This window comes from Engystomops pustulosus, chromosome 5 (genome assembly GCF_040894005.1).
Source record: "Engystomops pustulosus chromosome 5, aEngPut4.maternal, whole genome shotgun sequence".
Classification (NCBI taxonomy): Eukaryota; Metazoa; Chordata; class Amphibia; order Anura; family Leptodactylidae; genus Engystomops; species Engystomops pustulosus.
In genome coordinates, this window is record NC_092415.1 from 200074685 (window position 1) to 200098946 (window position 24262).

Sequence of the window (24262 nt, forward strand, 5' to 3'; positions counted from 1 at the left end):
CTAATGCAAATGACCTTTAAGTGAATATTGTTGATGCAATTCAATTAAACTTTTTACAATTCTTAACAATTTCCACTTGTGCCCCAATTTGTGATGATTAATGCCCCGTTTCTGGAGGGCGAGGGGGATAGATCCACTGCCAATCTTCGGACTTTGATGAATCACCGCCCTCATCGTCATCAGGGCGATGTAGGACAACATCTCACCCTTAGACGAGCTTTCGTGATTCAACGTGACCCCCCCAAGACGTCATTGTCCCCTCTCCTATAAAACATGATTTAGGTCGCCATAGGCGTCGCCGGAGAAGTGTTCGCCTTGACGTCACTCATGAAATTGTTTTAGCAGATGATGGGGGTAGTGTTACCTACGTGAGTTGTATGGAGAAAGCCACGGGAAAGCCTCCGAGACTCATTGAATATTGATAAGTGGACGTCACATGTTGCGGAGAGCCCCCATATGGCGCGCGGAGTTGGGTAATTACATTTAGCAACACGAACGTTCCCTGGTCCGGCCCCTCGGCTCCGGTATAAAGTGGAGAAAACTCAGGAGAGGAGCGATCCATAAGACACGAGCTGGGGAAGAGGCGAGCAGTGAGTATTCCCGCCTCGGCTGAGCACAAACTTCCCGGCTCCCTCCTTCCCCCGGAGCTGAAAGCGATTGTCTTCTCTTCCAGATTCCACCCCGCGACCTCTCCGCTCTCACTCCGCAGCTCCGAGCCTCCACCTTCCTCAGCCTCCGCTCCATTCATTGACTACTACAGAGAGAAGGATGAAAATCATCGTAGCCTTCGCTGTCGTCATGCTGGTGTCGGCGCAGGTGTTCGCCGCCGAAATCGGACTGGATGAAATCGACTGGCCGTACAGCGACCAGATCCAGGTGAGGGGATTTTTACGCAATTTTCAAACGTTTCAATCTTTGAATTGTGACTGTTGCGATTTTGGAACATTCAAATGTTTCTTTAGAATTTTGGAATGTTTTGAGTTTTAAAAAGTTTTACTTTGTAACTTTTTTTGTATCGAAAAGGAATCTATTCCCTCAGTAGGGATTTTCTTTCTCCGTAACATTGTTCCGGCTTTTTGCCTGGCAGTGAGGGGCTCAGTCTGCCAAATAGCAAACCCAGTTCTACCGCATTGGTGAGGGCTGGCGAGGGGCTCAGTCTGCATGTTATATATGTCACCGATGTACAGCACAGATGTAGCAGAGCTCAACTAGTTGTGTAACTTAATATGTGCATCCTTATATTTATTCATCAACAAAACTTATTAGAATTTCACACAGTGCCAAATAGCAAACTCAGCTCCACTACATTGGTGAAGGCTGGTAAGGGGCTCTGTCTACACGTTTAATGTCACCGATATACAGCACAGATGTAGCAGTGCTCAACAAGTTGTGTTGCTCAATAGATGCGTCCTGATGTTTATTCATCAAAAAATCTAATTAGGATATCACATGAAGCTGTGCCAAATAGCAAACCCAGTTCTACTACATTGGTGAGGGGCTCAGTCTGTATACGCTATATGTGACCGATATACAGATTAACTTGTTGTGTAACTTAATACATGCTTCCTGATATTTATTACTTCAAAAAAAGCTCTTTAGGATATCACATGGTACCAAATGACAAACCCATTTCTACTACATTGGTGAGGGGCTCAGTCTGCACGTTATATGTCACCGATATACAGTACAGATGTAGCAGGGCTCAACGAGTTGTGTAGCTCAATAGATGCGTCCTGATGTTTATTCATCAAAAAAACTCATCAGGATATCACATGAAGCTGTGCCGAATAGCAAACCCAGTCCTACTACATTGGCGAGGGGCTCAGTCTGTACGCTATATGTCACCGATATACAGTACAGATGTAGTAGAGCTCAGCTTGTTGTGTAACCCAATATGAGCTCAACCTGCTATTTAACTCTTCAGCGCTGATTATTTCCATCAGATAATCTTATATAATAACATGAAAAACACATGTTAATGTCACATTAGATTGTGCCAAATGGCAAACCCAACTCTGCTATATCAATAAAATAAATGTTCTCATAATATAATTCTAATTTATTTCTGATTTTATTTCTGGTACCATGATTGTGGCTCTTCTCCTGGGCAGACAAGACATGTGACAGCAGCGGGGGCTCAGCCTGCTAGCTATGTCATTATGTGTCACTGATGCACAGATGTAGCAGAGCTCAACTGGTTCTTTAACTCAGTAGCGCTTTTTTTTCTGGGCAATGATCCCTTCATCACGGCAGGGGTTTATAGGATCTTATATCAAAAAAAATATTTGTGCCACATTTGGATATCACATCAGGCTGTACCGAAAGACAAACCCAGCTCTGTAACATCAATAAATGTAGCCCTATATTCATAATATTCAATAGGGTACAAAAACAAGTTGAGCACTGCTAAACCAACACCATCATCTAGGCTTGTGATACTGCAGGTGCCTGTGCCGAATGACAAAATCATTTTTTCAGGGCTGATAAACTGAGCTCTGCTACATCAATAACTCAGCCTGGCGACACTAATAAGCAGAGCCGTGCTTCTGGATGATGGCATCAGGTTTGCTGTGTTAATAAACTCGGCTCTGCTACATGAACATATTTCATCATGTTGCGGTAATAAACCCATCTTTGCTTGTGAGCTGTGCCATATTACAAACTTAACTCTTCTACACTGAGAACCAAAACTACTACTACTACCAGTTACATGGACAAACTCAGGTCTGCTATAGTAATAAATTCAGCTCTCACACAAAATGAATTGCATGAATGATAACAGAATTTCTACATTCATGCTCTTAAACCAGCTGACAAACTCAGCTCTGTTATACTGAGTTTTCTCTGTAATATCCCAGCAAGCTGTGCCGAATCACAAATTCATCATCTCTACACTTATAATCTCAGCACTGCTACATCAATACATTCCATACACAAGATAGAAAAATAAGCGATATGTGCCAAATTACAAACCCAGCTCTTCTATACTCGCCACCTCAGCACTGCTACATTAATCCACAGGGCTACACTACTACACTCTAACATGTTATATTGGAAACTACAAATCCAGCTCTTCTTCACTAACAACCTTAACCCTACTACATTAATATAATTGGTTAATAATCTCATACCTTTTGCATCGCTACACTCGGCTCTGCTATGCTATGATACTGAGCTCTTCCTGTGATATCACCGTGCGCTGTGCCGCATTACAAACTCAGCGTTGACTGAATGGATAAATTTTAACCTTTTTACGTGAATAATATCAGCCCTGCTACACGACTTCTAACCTTAACCATGATCTGTGCCAAATTACAAACTCATTGAAATGGAGTAGCACTTCTACATTGGTGTACTCAGTCCTGCTGTACTTATCAAGAACTCAACTATAAACTGTTCCAAGTGACAAACACCTTTATTACTCTATTACTAAAGTGATAACAAACGCTTCAGCCCTGCTACATTAATAACTGACAACCAGCTATAGTACCAGCCTAAGTCTTGCTACATGTATGAACTCAGCTCTGCTACACCATGAAGCTCATCACTGTGGTGGATGATAAGAGTGTGAATCTTATCTATCTATCTATCTATCTATCTATCTATCTATCTATCTATCTATCTATCTATCTCATATCTATCTATCTCATATCTATCTATCTCCTATCTATCTATCTATCTATCTATCTATCTATCTATCTATCTATCTATCTTTCTTTCTATCTATCTCCTATCTATCTCATATCTATCTATCTATCTATCTATCTATCTATCTATCTCCTATCTATCTATCTATCTATCTATCTATCTATCTATCTATCTATCTCATATCTATCTATCTCCTATCTATCTATCTCATATCTATCTATCTATCTATCTATCTATCTATCTATCTATCTCATATCTATCTATCTCCTATCTATCTATCTATCTATCTATCTATCTATCTATCTATCTCATATCTATCTATCTATCTATCTATCTATCTATCTATCTATCTATCTATCTATCTATCTATCTATCTCATATCTATCTATCTATCTCCTATCTATCTATCTATCTATCTATCTCATATCTATCTCATATCTATCTATCTATCTCTTATCTATCTATCTATCTCCTATCTATCTCCTATCTATCTCCTATCTATCTCCTATCTATCTTATATCTATCTATCTCCTATCTATCTATCTATCTCATATCTATCTGTCTCATATCTATCTATCTATCTATCTATCTATCTATCTATCTATCTATCTCCTATCTATCTTATATCTATCTATCTCCTATCTATCTATCTATCTCATATCTATCTGTCTCATATCTATCTATCTATCTATCTATCTATCTATCTATCTATCTATCTATCTATCTATCTATCTATCTATCTATCTATCTCCTATCTATCTTATATCTATCTATCTCCTATCTATCTATCTATCTGTCTCATATCTATCTATCTATCTATCTATCTATCTATCTATCTCATATCTATCTATCCATCTCATCAAACTTCCCTCTAGTTTACAGATGAATCCAGTTCTGAACAGATGTAGCAGAGCTGAATTTGCTGTTTTATCACTCTTTGAATGACAATGATTTTCCATCTAGTTTTGTGTAAACCCATATTGTGCCAAATGACAAACTCATGTGCCCGGATGCCATGGAGCTGCCTGCTCTGCACTGTGCGGCGGAGGGGTCTTCTTTCTATGGGGGGGGGGGGGGGGCTGTCTATGTTGATCCGGCAGGAGGAAGCTTCATGTGGATTATAATAGTGAAAGGGCAATTTATTCCCCGACAATCCATCCGAGAAAGGAGCGTCACCATCTCTGTGTATAATTACCGCCATACTGTCGTATATATGTATATATGTAATAGGGGGACAATGGGGTCCTCACATTGTAAACCTTAGGGGGACCCTGGTCACCAGCTACATCAATACTTTGCTTGTTAACCCTGTATAATTGGCTTTGAATGTCCAATCAGAGCCTGAAGGGGACCCATCATTGCCCCTTATAGATTGTGCAGGGGGGCTGGTAGATTTGGGGTAATCCTATCAAAATGTTTACCTTTAAGATTCATAATAACGCCAAATTATTCTTATTATTTATTAAAAAAAAATCTGTATATAACAAAAATAAAATGACAAAAAAATTTACAAAAATCAGAAAAAGTTGAAACGACAGAACACAACAATAAAAAGTATCAAAAAATGGAAGAAAAACTATAGAAAACCTGTAAGGCATTAAAAAAATAAATAAAATAAAAACAGTTGAACAGTGTAAAACAGGAATAGGAAACAGCAAACAAATGGAAAGTTGAAAGAAAATATTTATACAAAGATTCCAAAAAGAAATAAAATAAAAAGCTCAAAATAACAGAAAGCGGAGGAAACCGATAAAAACAACAACAAAAGATGAAAAAATCTAGATGAATAAAGATTAGAATACAACAAAAAAACTAGTAAAAATGGTTACATGGTTGAAGAATAAAAAGACAGTAAAAAATTGACAAGAAAAAAGCAGAAAAGGAAAAAAATATTTTTAAAATGTAATAAAAAACACTGGTAAAAATTAACAAATAAGTAACATCCTGGACCTGTAAGAACGGGTCGTGTTTCTGCATTTCGGGGGGGGGGGGGGGGGGTTGTTGTTTTGGATATTATTTGGGTGATGGATGGACATGGGGGTTGTACTATTAGTGCCCTGTAAAATATTCATGATCAGCGAGAGGTCACATGGTGAATCCCCCGGGGGATCCCTAATCTGAGTTTAATAACCTGCGCTTGGGGGGGGGGGGGAGTCATTTACTTTTTAGGATGATCTCCTTTATCCGTCCTGTGTAATATAATCAATGTCTATGAGATTAAGACACAGTCATTAGGACCCAATCACTTCTCAGCACCAGGGTATCCCAGATGTAGCAGAGGTGAAGATGTTGTATCACGGTTTATTGTGTGGACAGGTCAGATCTGTAGATGTATCTGTCAAAAAAAAAATCTTCAGATAACATGAACCAACACTGCTACATCTGACATTCTTAGCTCTGCTACATCTGACATACTAAGCTCTGCTACATCTGACATACTAAGCTCTGCTACATCTGACATACTAAGCTCTACTACATCTGATATACTTAGCTCTGCTACATCTGACATACTAAGCTCTGCTACATCTGACATACTAAGCTCTGCTACATCTGACATACTAAGCTCTGCTACATCTGACATTCTTAGCTCTGCTACATCTGACATACTAAGCTCTGCTACATCTGACATACTAAGCTCTGCTACATCTGACATACTAAGCTCTGCTACATCTGACATACTAAGCTCTGCTACATCTGACATACTAAGCTCTACTACATCTGATATACTTAGCTCTGCTACATCTGACATACTTAGCTCTGCTACATATGACATTCTTAGCCCTGCTGCATCTGACATAGTTAGTTATGCTACATCTGACATACTAAGCTCTACTACATCTGATATACTTAGCTCTGCTACATCTGACATTCTTAGCACTGCTACATCTGACATTCTTAGCCCTACTACATCTGTCATACTTAGTCCTGCTACATCTGACATACTTAGCTCTGCTTCATCTGACATACTAAGCTCTGCTACATCTGACATACTAAGCTCTACTACATCTGACATACTAAGCTCTGCTACATATGACATTCTTAGCCCTGCTACATCTGACATAGTTAGTTATGCTACATCTGACATACTAAGCTCTACTACATCTGATATACTTAGCTCTGCTACATCTGACATTCTTAGCCCTGATACATCTGACATTCTTAGCTCTGCTACATCTGACATTCTTAGCTCTGCTACATCTGACATTCTTAGCCCTGCTACATATGACATTCTTAGCCCTGCTACATCTGACATACTTAGGTCTGCTACATCTGACATACTTAGCCCTGCTACATATGACATTCTTAGCTCTGCTACATCTGACATACTTAGCTCTGCTACATATGACATTCTTAGCTCTGCTACATATGACATTCTTAGCTCTGCTACATCTGACATACTTAGCCCTGCTACATATGACATTCTTAGCCCTGCTACATCTGACATAGTTAGTTCTGCTACATCTGACATACTAAGCTCTGCTACATCTGACATAGTTAGTTCTGCTACATCTGTTATGATATTCCAGTTACATGATACCCCATCATTCAGCACCAGGGACAGCGCCCACGGTAAGACATCCAAGAATCTCCTGCTTTATGCAATGGGGGACAGATGTAGCAGAGCTGAATTGGCAGAAGAAGGTTTAGCTGATGATCGATGGCAAATCCCAGATACTGTAACACAAGCTGATATTGGCTACATGACAAACCCATTTACAGCTCAGAAAAAACCCTGCGGTCTAAAGTGACTACAAATTTGTTGAACCGAGTTTCAGTGAAATCTAAAATGTTCAGCAGTGGAATGATGGTTTGGATGTAGCAGAGCTGAGTTTGCACACACCATAGCACATTGCTCTCTGCTACATCGTTGCCCAGTGTTTGCTGTGAAGCCTCTAATGACACCTGATGGCTGTGCTGACAGCAGGCGCAGCAGGCGGTGATGTAGTGTGCGGTCCATTAGTGCGTCGCTCTATCATACCCATCATGTGTCATTAGCAGCTGCATTCACTTCACACATTATCCAGAGCTGGAATCCCCGGGGGGAAACTTAATGTTCTGAGATGATTTTTACATTCTTAATTTCCCGTCCTGAGTAAAACGCTTCCTTATGGAATGTTATATGTGGTGGGAAGTGATGTAGCAGAGCTGAGGCTGTCATGGTACCTGCAGGTATACACAGCACTGGTCACAGGAGCCGCACATATCCACAAGGTTCTATTCATCTCCATGATTCTTCTTCAGAACTTTATTTTCTCCCTCCCTCCTTCTTCATTACTCTTCCTCTCCTCTCTCTTTACGTCATTCATTCATTTAAACGTCTCTTTATCTCCTTCATCCCTTCTTTTTTTTTCCCATCCATCCAAATAACTCATTTTCTCTGCCCTCTTCCACCTTCCTCCTTTCTCTCTTCCTTCCCAACTTCCTTAATTTTTCCTATCTTTTTCTCTTTCATTGATTTCCACCATCCATCTATCCAACAATCTCTTTGTATCCCTCCTTCCCAATTTTCACTTTTTCCTTTCTTCACTTTCCCCCATTCAGACATCTCTAGTTCTTTCCTCCATCTCAATCGGTCCTTCCTTCTCTTTCTATCTTCCTCTTTCCTTTCATCTCTGCATTCATCCACCCATTCCTTCCTTGCTTTCTTCCCTCCTCCCTTTCTATCATCCTTCTTCTTCCTTCCTTTCTTCTCTCTCTGTATCCCTTTCTTCTCTATCTCCCTTCCCACTTTCTTGCTCTTTTCCTCTCTAAATGCTTCCTTCTGTTCTTCCTCCCTCTTTCTTTTCTCACATCTGTCTCCTTCCCTCCTTCTTCCTATCTTACCTTCATTTCTTTCACCTTTCTTCTCTATATCTCATTCCTTTGTTAATTCCATCACTAATTATCTCATTCTATCCTTCCCTCCTTTCTCACCTTTTTCCTTCTTACATCCATCTATATCTTCTTGAATTCCTTCCATTTTCTTGATTTTTCATTCTACCTCTATCCTTTCTCTAACCATTCAATCTTCCCCGTCTCTTTCTTTCCTTCTTCACTTTCCCTCCTTTCTTACTGTTTTCCAACCATCCAAATATACCTTTGTATTTATCTCTCTATTTCCAAGTCTATCTATCTATCTATCTCATATCTATCTATCTCATATCTATCTATCCATCTATCTCATATCTATCTATCTCATATCTCTCTCTATCTATTTCCTATATATCTATCTATCTATCTCATATCTATCTCATATCTATCTCATATCTATCTCATATCTATCTATCTATCTATATCTATCTATCTATCTATCTATCTCATATCTATCTATCTCATATCTATCTATCTCATATCTATCTATCTCATATCTATCTATCCATCTATCTCATATCTATCTATCTCATATCTCTCTCTATCTATTTCCTATATATCTATCTATCTATCTCATATCTATCTCATATCTATCTCATATCTATCTCATATCTATCTATCTATCTATATCTATCTATCTATCTATCTATCTCATATCTATCTATCTCATATCTATCTATCTCATATCTATCTATCTATCTATCTATCTATCTATCTCATATCTATCTATCTATCTATCTATCTATCTATCTATCTATCTATCTCATATCTATCTCCTATCTATTTATCTCCTATCTATTTATCTCCTATCTATCTCATATATCTCTCTCTCTCTATCTATTTCCTATATATCTATCATCTATCCCATATCCATCTATCTAAAGCTCCCAGTCCTATTTCCACAACAGATGTAGCAGGGTTGGATTAGTCTTCGGTTCTAACTCTGCCCCATCCATACCTCTCACAGAGACAGCAGCAGGTGTCATAGCTCTATAGAAACTCCAGCATTAGGTATTATTACAGGGTGGTTTTCCCCTTTAAGGGTCCAGTGATGGAGTTTGTAGGATCCCCCCCCCCCCAGCTCATTATAATAAGTTACTTGTCCGTATAATGCACAAGTACAATCTGCCCCTCATCCATATTGAGTTATCCGGATGAATGCAATGTTGCTGTACAGTTAAATACACTTGAGGTTGTGGGGGAGGGGAAGGGGGACTGATATATACAGCACATTATAATAGTGCGAGAGCCGCAGGCCCCATCTACGATCTGTGACTCGCTCTCCATCTCCATGATGACATCAAACATCTGATTCCTACATCTGGTTACGGTTCTGGGATTTCTTCTGCTCGGCTTCTCCTCTTCCTACATCTTTGCTTCTTGTTACTAAGTTGCTACAAAGTTTGAGCTGTTACAATGGATCATAGAAGCCCCATAACCCACAAAGGGGGCAGTATTACTTGTAGCGGTACAGAGGGGGCAGTATTACTTGTAGCGGTACAGAGGGGGCAGTATTACTTGTAGTGGTACAGAGGGGGCAGTATTACTTGTAGCGGTACAGAGGGGGGGGGGCAGTATTACTTGTAGCGGTACAGAGGGGGCAGTATTACTTGTAGCGGTACAGAGGGGGCAGTATTACTTGTAGTGGTACAGAGGGGGCAGTATTACTTGTAGTGGTACAGAGGGGGGGCAGTATTACTTGTAGTGGTACAGAGGGGGCAGTATTACTTGTAGTGGTACAGAGGGGGCAGTATTACTTGTAGTGGTACAGAGGGGGGGCAGTATTACTTGTAGTGGTACAGAGGGGGCAGTATTACTTGTAGTGGTACAGAGGGGGCAGTATTACTTGTAGCGGTACAGAGGGGGCAGTATTACTTGTAGCGGTACAGAGGGGGCAGTATTACTTGTAGCGGTACAGAGGGGGCAGTATTACTTGTAGTGGTACAGAGGGGGCAGTATTACTTGTAGCGGTACAGAGGGGGGGGGGCAGTATTACTTGTAGCGGTACAGAGGGGGCAGTATTACTTGTAGCGGTACAGAGGGGGCAGTATTACTTGTAGTGGTACAGAGGGGGCAGTATTACTTGTAGTGGTACAGAGGGGGCAGTATTACTTGTAGTGGTACAGAGGGGGGGCAGTATTACTTGTAGTGGTACAGAGGGGGCAGTATTACTTGTAGTGGTACAGAGGGGGCAGTATTACTTGTAGCGGTACAGAGGGGGCAGTATTACTTGTAGCGGTACAGAGGGGGCAGTATTACTTGTAGTGGTACAGAGGGGGCAGTATTACTTGTAGTGGTACAGAGGGGGGGGGGGCAGTATTACTTGTAGCGGTACAGAGGGGGCAGTATTACTTGTAGCGGTACAGAGGGGGCAGTATTACTTGTAGTGGTACAGAGGGGGCAGTATTACTTGTAGTGGTACAGAGGGGGGGGGCAGTATTACTTGTAGCGGTACAGAGGGGGCAGTATTACTTGTAGCGGTACAGAGGGGGCAGTATTACTTGTAGTGGTACAGAGGGGGCAGTATTACTTGTAGTGGTACAGAGGGGGCAGTATTACTTGTAGTGGTACAGAGGGGGGGCAGTATTACTTGTAGTGGTACAGAGGGGGCAGTATTACTTGTAGTGGTACAGAGGGGGCAGTATTACTTGTAGCGGTACAGAGGGGGCAGTATTACTTGTAGCGGTACAGAGGGGGCAGTATTACTTGTAGCGGTACAGAGGGGGCAGTATTACTTGTAGCGGTACAGAGGGGGCAGTATTACTTGTAGTGGTACAGAGGGGGCAGTATTACTTGTAGTGGTACAGAGGGGGCAGTATTACTTGTAGTGGTACAGAGGGGGCAGTATTACTTGTAGTGGTACAGAGGGGGCAGTATTACTTGTAGTGGCACAATGGGGGCAGTATTACTTGTAGTGGTACAGAGGGGGCAGTATTACTTGTAGTGGTACAGAGGGGGCAGTATTACTTGTAGTGGTACAGAGGGGGCAGTATTACTTGTAGTGGTACAGAGGGGGCAGTATTACTTGTAGTGGTACAGAGGGGGCAGTATTACTTGTAGTGGTACAGAGGGGGCAGTATTACTTGTAGTGGTACAGAGGGGGCAGTATTACTTGTAGCGGTACAGAGGGGGCAGTATTACTTGTAGTGGTACAGAGGGGGCAGTATTACTTGTAGTGGCACAATGGGGGCAGTATTACTTGTAGTGGTACAGAGGGGGCAGTATTACTTGTAGTGGTACAGAGGGGGCAGTATTACTTGTAGTGGTACAGAGGGGGCAGTATTACTTGTAGTGGTACAGAGGGGGCAGTATTACTTGTAGTGGTACAGAGGGGGCAGTATTACTTGTAGTGGTACAGAGGGGGCAGTATTACTTGTAGTGGTACAGAGGGGGCAGTATTACTTGTAGTGGTACAGAGGGGGCAGTATTACTTGTAGCGGTACAGAGGGGGCAGTATTACTTGTAGTGGTACAGAGGGGGCAGTATTACTTGTAGTGGCACAATGGGGGCAGTATTACTTGTAGTGGTACAGAGGGGGCAGTATTACTTGTAGTGGTACAGAGGGGGCAGTATTACTTGTAGTGGTACAGAGGGGGCAGTATTACTTGTAGTGGTACAGAGGGGGCAGTATTACTTGTAGTGGTACAGAGGGGGCAGTATTACTTGTAGTGGTACAGAGGGGGCAGTATTACTTGTAGCGGTACAGAGGGGGCAGTATTACTTGTAGCGGTACAGAGGGGGCAGTATTACTTGTAGCGGTACAGAGGGGGCAGTATTACTTGTAGTGGTACAGAAGGGGCAGTATTACTTGTAGTGGTACAGAAGGGGCAGTATTACTTGTAGTGGTACAGAGGGGGCAGTATTACTTGTAGTGGTACAGAGGGGGCAGTATTACTTGTAGTGGTACAGAGGGGGCAGTATTACTTGTAGTGGTACAGAGGGGGCAGTATTACTTGTAGTGGCACAATGGGGGCAGTATTACTTGTAGTGGTACAGAGGGGGCAGTATTACTTGTAGTGGTACAGAGGGGGCAGTATTACTTGTAGTGGTACAGAGGGGGCAGTATTACTTGTAGTGGTACAGAGGGGGCAGTATTACTTGTAGTGGTACAGAGGGGGCAGTATTACTTGTAGTGGCACAATGGGGGCAGTATTACTTGTAGTGGTACAGAGGGGGCAGTATTACTTGTAGTGGTACAGAGGGGGCAGTATTACTTGTAGTGGCACAGAGGGGGCAGTATTACTTGTAGTGGCACAATGGGGGCAGTATTACTTGTAGTGGCACAGAGGGGGCAGTATTACTTGTAGTGGCACAGAGGGGGCAGTATTACTTGTAGCGGTACAGAGGGGGCAGTATTACTTGTAGCGGTACAGAGGGGGCAGTATTACTTGTAGCGGTACAGAGGGGGCAGTATTACTTGTAGCGGTACAGGGGTGGCAGTATTACTTGTAGTGGTACAGAGGGGGCAGTATTACTTGTAGCGGTACAGAGGGGGGGCAGTATTACTTGTAGCGGTACAGAGGGGGGGCAGTATTACTTGTAGTGGTACAGAGGGGGCAGTATTACTTGTAGTGGTACAGAGGGGGCAGTATTACTTGTAGCGGTACAGAGGGGGCAGTATTACTTGTAGTGGTACAGAGGGGCAGTATTACTTGTAGTGGTACAGAGGGGGCAGTATTACTTGTAGTGGTACAGAGGGGGGGGCAGTATTACTTGTAGTGGTACAGAGGGGGGGCAGTATTACTTGTAGTGGTACAGAGGGGGCAGTATTACTTGTAGTGGTACAGAGGGGGCAGTATTACTTGTAGTGGTACAGAGGGGGCAGTATTACTTGTAGTGGTACAGAGGGGCAGTATTACTTGTAGTGGTACAGAGGGGGCAGTATTACTTGTAGTGGTACAGAGGGGGCTGTATTACTTGTAGTGGTACAGAGGGGGCAGTATTACTTGTAGTGGTACAGAGGGGGCTGTATTACTTGTAGTGGTACAGAGGGGGCAGTATTACTTGTAGTGGTACAGAGGGGGCTGTATTACTTGTAGTGGTACAGAGGGGGCACTATTACTTGTAGTGGTACAGAGGGGGCAGTATTACTTGTAGTGGTACAGAGGGGGCAGTATTACTTGTAGTGGTACAGAGGGGGCAGTATTACTTGTAGTGGTACAGAGGGGGGCAGTATTACTTGTAGTGGTACAGAGGGGAGGGGGCAGAATTACTTGTAGCGGTACAGAGGGGGCAGTATTACTTGTAGCGGTACAGAGGGGGCAGTATTACTTGTAGCGGTACAGAGGGGGCAGTATTACTTGTAGCGGTACAGAGGGGGCAGTATTACTTGTAGTGGTACAGAGGGGGCAGTATTACTTGTAGTGGCACAATGGGGGCAGTATTACTTGTAGTGGTACAGAGGGGGCAGTATTACTTGTAGCGGTACAGAGGGGGCAGTATTACTTGTAGTGGTACAGAGGGGGCAGTATTACTTGTAGCGGTACAGAGGGGGCAGTATTACTTGTAGTGGTACAGAGGGGGCAGTATTACTTGTAGTGGCACAATGGGGGCAGTATTACTTGTAGTGGTACAGAGGGGGCAGTATTACTTGTAGTGGCACAATGGGGGCAGTATTACTTGTAGTGGTACAGAGGGGGCAGTATTACTTGTAGTGGTACAGAGGGGGCAGTATTACTTGTAGTGGCACAATGGGGGCAGTATTACTTGTAGTGGTACAGAGGGGGCAGTATTACTTGTAGTGGTACAGAGGGGGCAGTATTACTTGTAGTGGTACAGAGGGGGCAGTATTACTTGTAGTGGTACAGAGGGGGCAGTATTACTTGTAGTGGTACAGAGGGGGCACTATTACTTGTAGTGGTACAGAGGGGGCACTATTACTTGTAGTGGTACAGAGGGGGCAGTATTACTTGTAGTGGTACAGAGGGGGCAGTATTACTTGTAGTGGTACAGAGGGGGGCAGTATTACTTGTAGTGGTACAGAGGGGGCAGTATTACTTGTAGCGGTACAGAGGGGGCAGTATTACTTGTAGTGGTACAGAGGGGGCAGTATTACTTGTAGCGGTACAGAGGGGGGGGGGCAGTATTACTTGTAGCGGTACAGAGGGGGCAGTATTACTTGTAGCGGTACAGAGGGGGCAGTATTACTTGTAGTGGTACAGAGGGGGCAGTATTACTTGTAGTGGTACAGAGGGGGCAGTATTACTTGTAGTGGTACAGAGGGGGGGCAGTATTACTTGTAGTGGTACAGAGGGGGCAGTATTACTTGTAGTGGTACAGAGGGGGCAGTATTACTTGTAGCGGTACAGAGGGGGCAGTATTACTTGTAGCGGTACAGAGGGGGCAGTATTACTTGTAGCGGTACAGAGGGGGCAGTATTACTTGTAGTGGTACAGAGGGGGCAGTATTACTTGTAGCGGTACAGAGGGGGGGGGCAGTATTACTTGTAGCGGTACAGAGGGGGCAGTATTACTTGTAGCGGTACAGAGGGGGCAGTATTACTTGTAGTGGTACAGAGGGGGCAGTATTACTTGTAGTGGTACAGAGGGGGCAGTATTACTTGTAGTGGTACAGAGGGGGGGCAGTATTACTTGTAGTGGTACAGAGGGGGCAGTATTACTTGTAGTGGTACAGAGGGGGCAGTATTACTTGTAGCGGTACAGAGGGGGCAGTATTACTTGTAGCGGTACAGAGGGGGCAGTATTACTTGTAGTGGTACAGAGGGGGCAGTATTACTTGTAGTGGTACAGAGGGGGGGGGGCAGTATTACTTGTAGCGGTACAGAGGGGGCAGTATTACTTGTAGCGGTACAGAGGGGGCAGTATTACTTGTAGTGGTACAGAGGGGGCAGTATTACTTGTAGTGGTACAGAGGGGGGGGGCAGTATTACTTGTAGCGGTACAGAGGGGGCAGTATTACTTGTAGCGGTACAGAGGGGGCAGTATTACTTGTAGTGGTACAGAGGGGGCAGTATTACTTGTAGTGGTACAGAGGGGGCAGTATTACTTGTAGTGGTACAGAGGGGGGGCAGTATTACTTGTAGTGGTACAGAGGGGGCAGTATTACTTGTAGTGGTACAGAGGGGGCAGTATTACTTGTAGCGGTACAGAGGGGGCAGTATTACTTGTAGCGGTACAGAGGGGGCAGTATTACTTGTAGCGGTACAGAGGGGGCAGTATTACTTGTAGCGGTACAGAGGGGGCAGTATTACTTGTAGTGGTACAGAGGGGGCAGTATTACTTGTAGTGGTACAGAGGGGGCAGTATTACTTGTAGTGGTACAGAGGGGGCAGTATTACTTGTAGTGGTACAGAGGGGGCAGTATTACTTGTAGTGGCACAATGGGGGCAGTATTACTTGTAGTGGTACAGAGGGGGCAGTATTACTTGTAGTGGTACAGAGGGGGCAGTATTACTTGTAGTGGTACAGAGGGGGCAGTATTACTTGTAGTGGTACAGAGGGGGCAGTATTACTTGTAGTGGTACAGAGGGGGCAGTATTACTTGTAGTGGTACAGAGGGGGCAGTATTACTTGTAGTGGTACAGAGGGGGCAGTATTACTTGTAGCGGTACAGAGGGGGCAGTATTACTTGTAGTGGTACAGAGGGGGCAGTATTACTTGTAGTGGCACAATGGGGGCAGTATTACTTGTAGTGGTACAGAGGGGGCAGTATTACTTGTAGTGGTACAGAGGGGGCAGTATTACTTGTAGTGGTACAGAGGGGGCAGTATTACTTGTAGTGGTACAGAGGGGGCAGTATTACTTGTAGTGGTACAGAGGGGGCAGTATTACTTGTAGTGGTACAGAGGGGGCAGTATTACTTGTAGTGGTACAGAGGGGGCAGTATTACTTGTAGTGGTACAGAGGGGGCAGTATTACTTGTAGCGGTACAGAGGGGGCAGTATTACTTGTAGTGGTACAGAGGGGGCAGTATTACTTGTAGTGGCACAATGGGGGCAGTATTACTTGTAGTGGTACAGAGGGGGCAGTATTACTTGTAGTGGTACAGAGGGGGCAGTATTACTTGTAGTGGTACAGAGGGGGCAGTATTACTTGTAGTGGTACAGAGGGGGCAGTATTACTTGTAGTGGTACAGAGGGGGCAGTATTACTTGTAGTGGTACAGAGGGGGCAGTATTACTTGTAGCGGTACAGAGGGGGCAGTATTACTTGTAGCGGTACAGAGGGGGCAGTATTACTTGTAGCGGTACAGAGGGGGCAGTATTACTTGTAGTGGTACAGAAGGGGCAGTATTACTTGTAGTGGTACAGAAGGGGCAGTATTACTTGTAGTGGTACAGAGGGGGCAGTATTACTTGTAGTGGTACAGAGGGGGCAGTATTACTTGTAGTGGTACAGAGGGGGCAGTATTACTTGTAGTGGTACAGAGGGGGCAGTATTACTTGTAGTGGCACAATGGGGGCAGTATTACTTGTAGTGGTACAGAGGGGGCAGTATTACTTGTAGTGGTACAGAGGGGGCAGTATTACTTGTAGTGGTACAGAGGGGGCAGTATTACTTGTAGTGGTACAGAGGGGGCAGTATTACTTGTAGTGGTACAGAGGGGGCAGTATTACTTGTAGTGGCACAATGGGGGCAGTATTACTTGTAGTGGTACAGAGGGGGCAGTATTACTTGTAGTGGTACAGAGGGGGCAGTATTACTTGTAGTGGCACAGAGGGGGCAGTATTACTTGTAGTGGCACAATGGGGGCAGTATTACTTGTAGTGGCACAATGGGGGCAGTATTACTTGTAGTGGTACAGAGGGGGCAGTATTACTTGTAGTGGTACAGAGGGGGCAGTATTACTTGTAGTGGTACAGAGGGGGGGCAGTATTACTTGTAGTGGCACAGAGGGGGCAGTATTACTTGTAGTGGCACAGAGGGGGCAGTATTACTTGTAGCGGTACAGAGGGGGCAGTATTACTTGTAGCGGTACAGAGGGGGCAGTATTACTTGTAGCGGTACAGAGGGGGCAGTATTACTTGTAGCGGTACAGAGGTGGCAGTATTACTTGTAGTGGTACAGAGGGGGCAGTATTACTTGTAGCGGTACAGAGGGGGGGCAGTATTACTTGTAGCGGTACAGAGGGGGGGCAGTATTACTTGTAGTGGTACAGAGGGGGCAGTATTACTTGTAGTGGTACAGAGGGGGCAGTATTACTTGTAGCGGTACAGAGGGGGCAGTATTACTTGTAGTGGTACAGAGGGGCAGTATTACTTGTAGTGGTACAGAGGGGGCAGTATTACTTGTAGTGGTACAGAGGGGGGGGCAGTATTACTTGTAGTGGTACAGAGGGGGGGCAGTATTACTTGTAGTGGTACAGAGGGGGCAGTATTACTTGTAGTGGTACAGAGGGGGCAGTATTACTTGTAGTGGTACAGAGGGGGCAGTATTACTTGTAGTGGTACAGAGGGGCAGTATTACTTGTAGTGGTACAGAGGGGGCAGTATTACTTGTAGTGGTACAGAGGGGGCTGTATTACTTGTAGTGGTACAGAGGGGGCAGTATTACTTGTAGTGGTACAGAGGGGGCTGTATTACTTGTAGTGGTACAGAGGGGGCAGTATTACTTGTAGTGGTACAGAGGGGGCTGTATTACTTGTAGTGGTACAGAGGGGGCACTATTACTTGTAGTGGTACAGAGGGGGCAGTATTACTTGTAGTGGTACAGAGGGGGCAGTATTACTTGTAGTGGTACAGAGGGGGCAGTATTACTTGTAGTGGTACAGAGGGGGGCAGTATTACTTGTAGTGGTACAGAGGGGAGGGGGCAGAATTACTTGTAGCGGTACAGAGGGGGCAGTATTACTTGTAGCGGTACAGAGGGGGCAGTATTACTTGTAGCGGTACAGAGGGGGCAGTATTACTTGTAGCGGTACAGAGGGGGCAGTATTACTTGTAGTGGTACAGAGGGGGCAGTATTACTTGTAGTGGCACAATGGGGGCAGTATTACTTGTAGTGGTACAGAGGGGGCAGTATTACTTGTAGCGGTACAGAGGGGGCAGTATTACTTGTAGTGGTACAGAGGGGGCAGTATTACTTGTAGCGGTACAGAGGGGGCAGTATTACTTGTAGTGGTACAGAGGGGGCAGTATTACTTGTAGTGGCACAATGGGGGCAGTATTACTTGTAGTGGTACAGAGGGGGCAGTATTACTTGTAGTGGCACAATGGGGGCAGTATTACTTGTAGTGGTACAGAGGGGGCAGTATTACTTGTAGTGGTACAGAGGGGGCAGTATTACTTGTAGTGGCACAATGGGGGCAGTATTACTTGTAGTGGTACAGAGGGGGCAGTATTACTTGTAGTGGTACAGAGGGGGCAGTATTACTTGTAGTGGTACAGAGGGGGCAGTATTACTTGTAGTGGTACAGAGGGGGCAGTATTACTTGTAGTGGTACAGAGGGGGCACTATTACTTGTAGTGGTACAGAGGGGGCACTATTACTTGTAGTGGTACAGAGGGGGCAGTATTACTTGTAGTGGTACAGAGGGGGCAGTATTACTTGTAGTGGTACAGAGGGGGGCAGTATTACTTGTAGTGGTACAGAGGGGAGGGGGCAGTATTACTTGTAGTGGTACAGAGGGGGCACTATTACTTGTAGTGGTACAGAGGGGGCAGTATTACTTGTAGTGGTACAGAGGGGGCAGTATTACTTCTAGTGGTACAGAGGGGGCAGTATTACTTGTAGCGGTACAGAGGGGGCAGTATTACTTGTAGCGGTACAGAGGGGGCAGTATTACTTGTAGCGGTACAGAGGGGGCAGTTTTACTTGTAGTGGTACAGAAGGGGCAGTATTACTTGTAGTGGTACAGAGGGGGCAGTATTACTTGTAGTGGTACAGAGGGGGCAGTATTACTTGTAGTGGTACAGAGGGGGCAGTATTACTTGTAGTGGTACAGAGGGGGCAGTATTACTTGTAGTGGTACAGAGGGGGCAGTATTACTTGTAGTGGCACAATGGGGGCAGTATTACTTGTAGTGGTACAGAGGGGGCAGTATTACTTGTAGTGGTACAGAGGGGGCAGTATTACTTGTAGTGGTACAGAGGGGGCAGTATTACTTGTAGTGGTACAGAGGGGGCAGTATTACTTGTAGTGGTACAGAGGGGGCAGTATTACTTGTAGTGGTACAGAGGGGGCAGTATTACTTGTAGTGGTACAGAGGGGGCAGTATTACTTGTAGCGGTACAGAGGGGGCAGTATTACTTGTAGTGGTACAGAGGGGGCAGTATTACTTGTAGTGGCACAATGGGGGCAGTATTACTTGTAGTGGTACAGAGGGGGCAGTATTACTTGTAGTGGTACAGAGGGGGCAGTATTACTTGTAGTGGTACAGAGGGGGCAGTATTACTTGTAGTGGTACAGAGGGGGCAGTATTACTTGTAGTGGTACAGAGGGGGCAGTATTACTTGTAGTGGTACAGAGGGGGCAGTATTACTTGTAGTGGTACAGAGGGGGCAGTATTACTTGTAGTGGTACAGAGGGGGCAGTATTACTTGTAGCGGTACAGAGGGGGCAGTATTACTTGTAGTGGTACAGAGGGGGCAGTATTACTTGTAGTGGCACAATGGGGGCAGTATTACTTGTAGTGGTACAGAGGGGGCAGTATTACTTGTAGTGGTACAGAGGGGGCAGTATTACTTGTAGTGGTACAGAGGGGGCAGTATTACTTGTAGTGGTACAGAGGGGGCAGTATTACTTGTAGTGGTACAGAGGGGGCAGTATTACTTGTAGTGGTACAGAGGGGGCAGTATTACTTGTAGCGGTACAGAGGGGGCAGTATTACTTGTAGCGGTACAGAGGGGGCAGTATTACTTGTAGCGGTACAGAGGGGGCAGTATTACTTGTAGTGGTACAGAAGGGGCAGTATTACTTGTAGTGGTACAGAAGGGGCAGTATTACTTGTAGTGGTACAGAGGGGGCAGTATTACTTGTAGTGGTACAGAGGGGGCAGTATTACTTGTAGTGGTACAGAGGGGGCAGTATTACTTGTAGTGGTACAGAGGGGGCAGTATTACTTGTAGTGGCACAATGGGGGCAGTATTACTTGTAGTGGTACAGAGGGGGCAGTATTACTTGTAGTGGTACAGAGGGGGCAGTATTACTTGTAGTGGTACAGAGGGGGCAGTATTACTTGTAGTGGTACAGAGGGGGCAGTATTACTTGTAGTGGTACAGAGGGGGCAGTATTACTTGTAGTGGCACAATGGGGGCAGTATTACTTGTAGTGGTACAGAGGGGGCAGTATTACTTGTAGTGGTACAGAGGGGGCAGTATTACTTGTAGTGGCACAGAGGGGGCAGTATTACTTGTAGTGGCACAGAGGGGGCAGTATTACTTGTAGTGGCACAATGGGGGCAGTATTACTTGTAGTGGCACAATGGGGGCAGTATTACTTGTAGTGGTACAGAGGGGGCAGTATTACTTGTAGTGGTACAGAGGGGGCAGTATTACTTGTAGTGGTACAGAGGGGGGGCAGTATTACTTGTAGTGGCACAGAGGGGGCAGTATTACTTGTAGTGGCACAGAGGGGGCAGTATTACTTGTAGCGGTACAGAGGGGGCAGTATTACTTGTAGCGGTACAGAGGGGGCAGTATTACTTGTAGCGGTACAGAGGGGGCAGTATTACTTGTAGCGGTACAGAGGTGGCAGTATTACTTGTAGTGGTACAGAGGGGGCAGTATTACTTGTAGCGGTACAGAGGGGGGGCAGTATTACTTGTAGCGGTACAGAGGGGGGGCAGTATTACTTGTAGTGGTACAGAGGGGGCAGTATTACTTGTAGTGGTACAGAGGGGGCAGTATTACTTGTAGCGGTACAGAGGGGGCAGTATTACTTGTAGTGGTACAGAGGGGGGGCAGTATTACTTGTAGTGGTACAGAGGGGGCAGTATTACTTGTAGTGGTACAGAGGGGGCAGTATTACTTGTAGTGGTACAGAGGGGGCAGTATTACTTGTAGTGGTACAGAGGGGCAGTATTACTTGTAGTGGTACAGAGGGGGCAGTATTACTTGTAGTGGTACAGAGGGGGCTGTATTACTTGTAGTGGTACAGAGGGGGCTGTATTACTTGTAGTGGTACAGAGGGGAGGGCAGTATTACTTGTAGTGGTACAGAGGGGGCAGTATTACTTGTAGTGGTACAGAGGGGGCAGTATTACTTGTAGTGGTACAGAGGGGGCAGTATTACTTGTAGTGGTACAGAGGGGGCAGTATGCTTGCATTTTCATATTCACTTAATTGAGCTGCAATACTAGCCACAGCCAGTGCAGAAGAGTGGCGCTGTCGCTGGATAAAAGGCAAAGCCAATGTCTAAATTTGGATGAGCCCTTCAATTATTTTTTTTTATTTAAACCTCATGACTCTACATGTGGAATTGTCTTCGATATACTGTACAATGTATCAGCTGTAGTCTTGGTGCTCGTCTATGACAATCCTGGACCCGATCCATGGTTCCGCCACCCGGGTTTTCGGACTCTCAGCTGCTCAGACCACTCCCAGGGTTTTTCTCTAATTACTTTAAATAATCAATGCGAATCAATGACGTCTGAGAGCGGCTGATATATTGTATAATCTGGCGGATGGCGTCCTGCCCCCCCTCCCCCATCCTCCGTGTCACAAAGTCACCTTGGAGGGAGCTCTGCAATTATCTTAAAAGAGTTGTCCTCATTCCAACCGGAGTCTCATCCATAACTCTCAGAGCGCACAAGGCGTGACATAATACTGATACTCAGCGGACAGGAAGGGATCGATACAAGGTATTGACTGCCAAAAAATAGACGTAGGCTCCTCTGCTAGGGATGCGACCAGCACCAGACAGCGGCCATCGAAAGATCCCGGTCATCGCTTATTTATTTATTGCTAATTTCTTTTTTTGTATTAAGTGATTTTAAGTAAATTTTCTTATTTTCTTTTTTTTTAATCATTATTATTATTATTATTATTAAAATTATAATGGCAAAACAAATAAAAACAATGTAACAAGATGTCTTCAATGTATTATTATATTATTTTTTAAAAAAAACTTTATTATACAATGATTAATATTACATTCTTACCTTTTTATTCTGAATTCTAATAATATATATTAGTTATTATTATTATTATTATTATTATTAATATTATTATTATTATTATTATTTATCGTGGCTGTTATATTATTCATAGTGATTGTATTATTTTTTTATAGAAAACAATTGCGCATTATTAATTATGCTTAATTTTATTAAATATATAAAAGTTTATTTTTTAGATTTTGAATTCGTTTTAAAATTATTTATTATGTTTATAATGTTCTTTTCAATAATAGAATCCCAAAAATATATTTGTAGGAAAAACTTTTCTCTACTGTTTTGAAAGTTGGCTTTACATTGATATTCACTTCAGGTCTCATGGCACACACTGAGCATTGTGGGTAGATTCTATGATCTCACTTGCAGATGTTGGGTCACTGGTTGGGTCAGGACTTGTGGCAATAATACAATCATAAGAAAATGGACTTACAGTAAAATCAACTTATCTCACTGACTGCCCTATGTGTACAGGGACCAATACACTTAACCCTTACAGATCACTGCAGGTTTTTCATAATAATGCAGACAGGGGGCAGCAATACCCTGTGCCCGCCTGCTCCGCCAGCCACCTCCCCCCTCTACACCCACTCCACGCCCACATGACATGGAGGTGACGTAATCACTGTAAGAACCCCAAATTCTTTCACTGCTTCTATGCCAGAAAACTGCTTCCCCCTACTGTCTATGTACCCAGCTTTACTCTCCCCATTGACAATACATAAATTTTTTGTGTATGAAAACCTCCATCCTTCTACCCTGACAGATGACATTGAAGGATTGCGCATGTTAAATGATATTTCCCCATACTTTTCCCGTGGACATGCATGCTTGGCTCTGCTTAATGTCCTGTATCCTGAATGGAGAAAGGAACACTAGAGGGAAAGTAGAGTTGAGAGATTTCCATAGACTGTGGACTATTCTTCATGGCTCCCCCAACATCTATCACACATCTTCAAATAACCAAAGCTACTCCTATCTCTACATTGACCACATGAACTTGAGTGTGCATGTGCATAGGGGAGTAGTACCATCTATTACACATCTAAGACATAGATCTCTCCATTGATCACACTATGACTCAAGTGTGCATGTGTATGGGGAGGCTCAGAGGACTGTCCTTCCCTGTTTGCCAACCCGAGTAGTACACACCTAAGACATAAATATCCAACTCTACTCTTCTCTCAATTGATCACACTATGACTGAAGTGTGCATGTGCATAGGAGAGTTGAGAGGACTGTCCTTCTTTGTTCACCAACCTGAGTAGTACCATCTATTACACATCTAAGACATAGATCTCTCCATTGATCACACTATGACTCAAGTGTGCATGTGTATGAGGGAGTTGAGAGGACTGTCCTTCCTTGTTTGCCAACCCGAGTAGTACCATCTATTACACATCTAAGACCTACACAGCCAACTCTACTCTTCTCTCCATTCATCAAGCTATGACTCAAGTGTGCATGTGTATGGGGGGGTTGAGAGGTCATCCTTCTTTGTTCGCCAACCCGAGTAGTACACACCTAAGACATAAATATCCAACTTCTCTCCCCATTGAGGACACATGAATTTGAGTGTGCATTGTGAAGCGGAGAGGACCCTCCATGTTGTCCTTGATGCTTCATATGGATGAGCGTAGAGCGTCACCCATCACCTGCATGGGTTCCATGAGATTTGCATGTAATAAGATTCCTAT

General features: G+C 44.2%; 1 protein-coding gene across 2 annotated transcripts in view; it reads left to right on the top strand.

Annotated features, from left to right (window-relative positions):
• Positions 1–359: 359 nt before the first annotated feature.
• Positions 360–24262, top strand: part of LOC140133771 (tachykinin-like peptide) — a 40021-nt gene continuing 16118 nt past the window's right edge. The window contains exons 1-2 of one of the 2 annotated variants that reach the window (XM_072154348.1): positions 360–590; positions 674–876. In XM_072154348.1, coding sequence (XP_072010449.1) covers positions 769–876 — 108 coding nt within the window. In that variant the 5' untranslated portion in view covers positions 360–590; positions 674–768. The remainder of the gene's footprint in view (positions 591–673; positions 877–24262) is intronic. The other variant, XM_072154349.1, reaches the window with a different exon arrangement.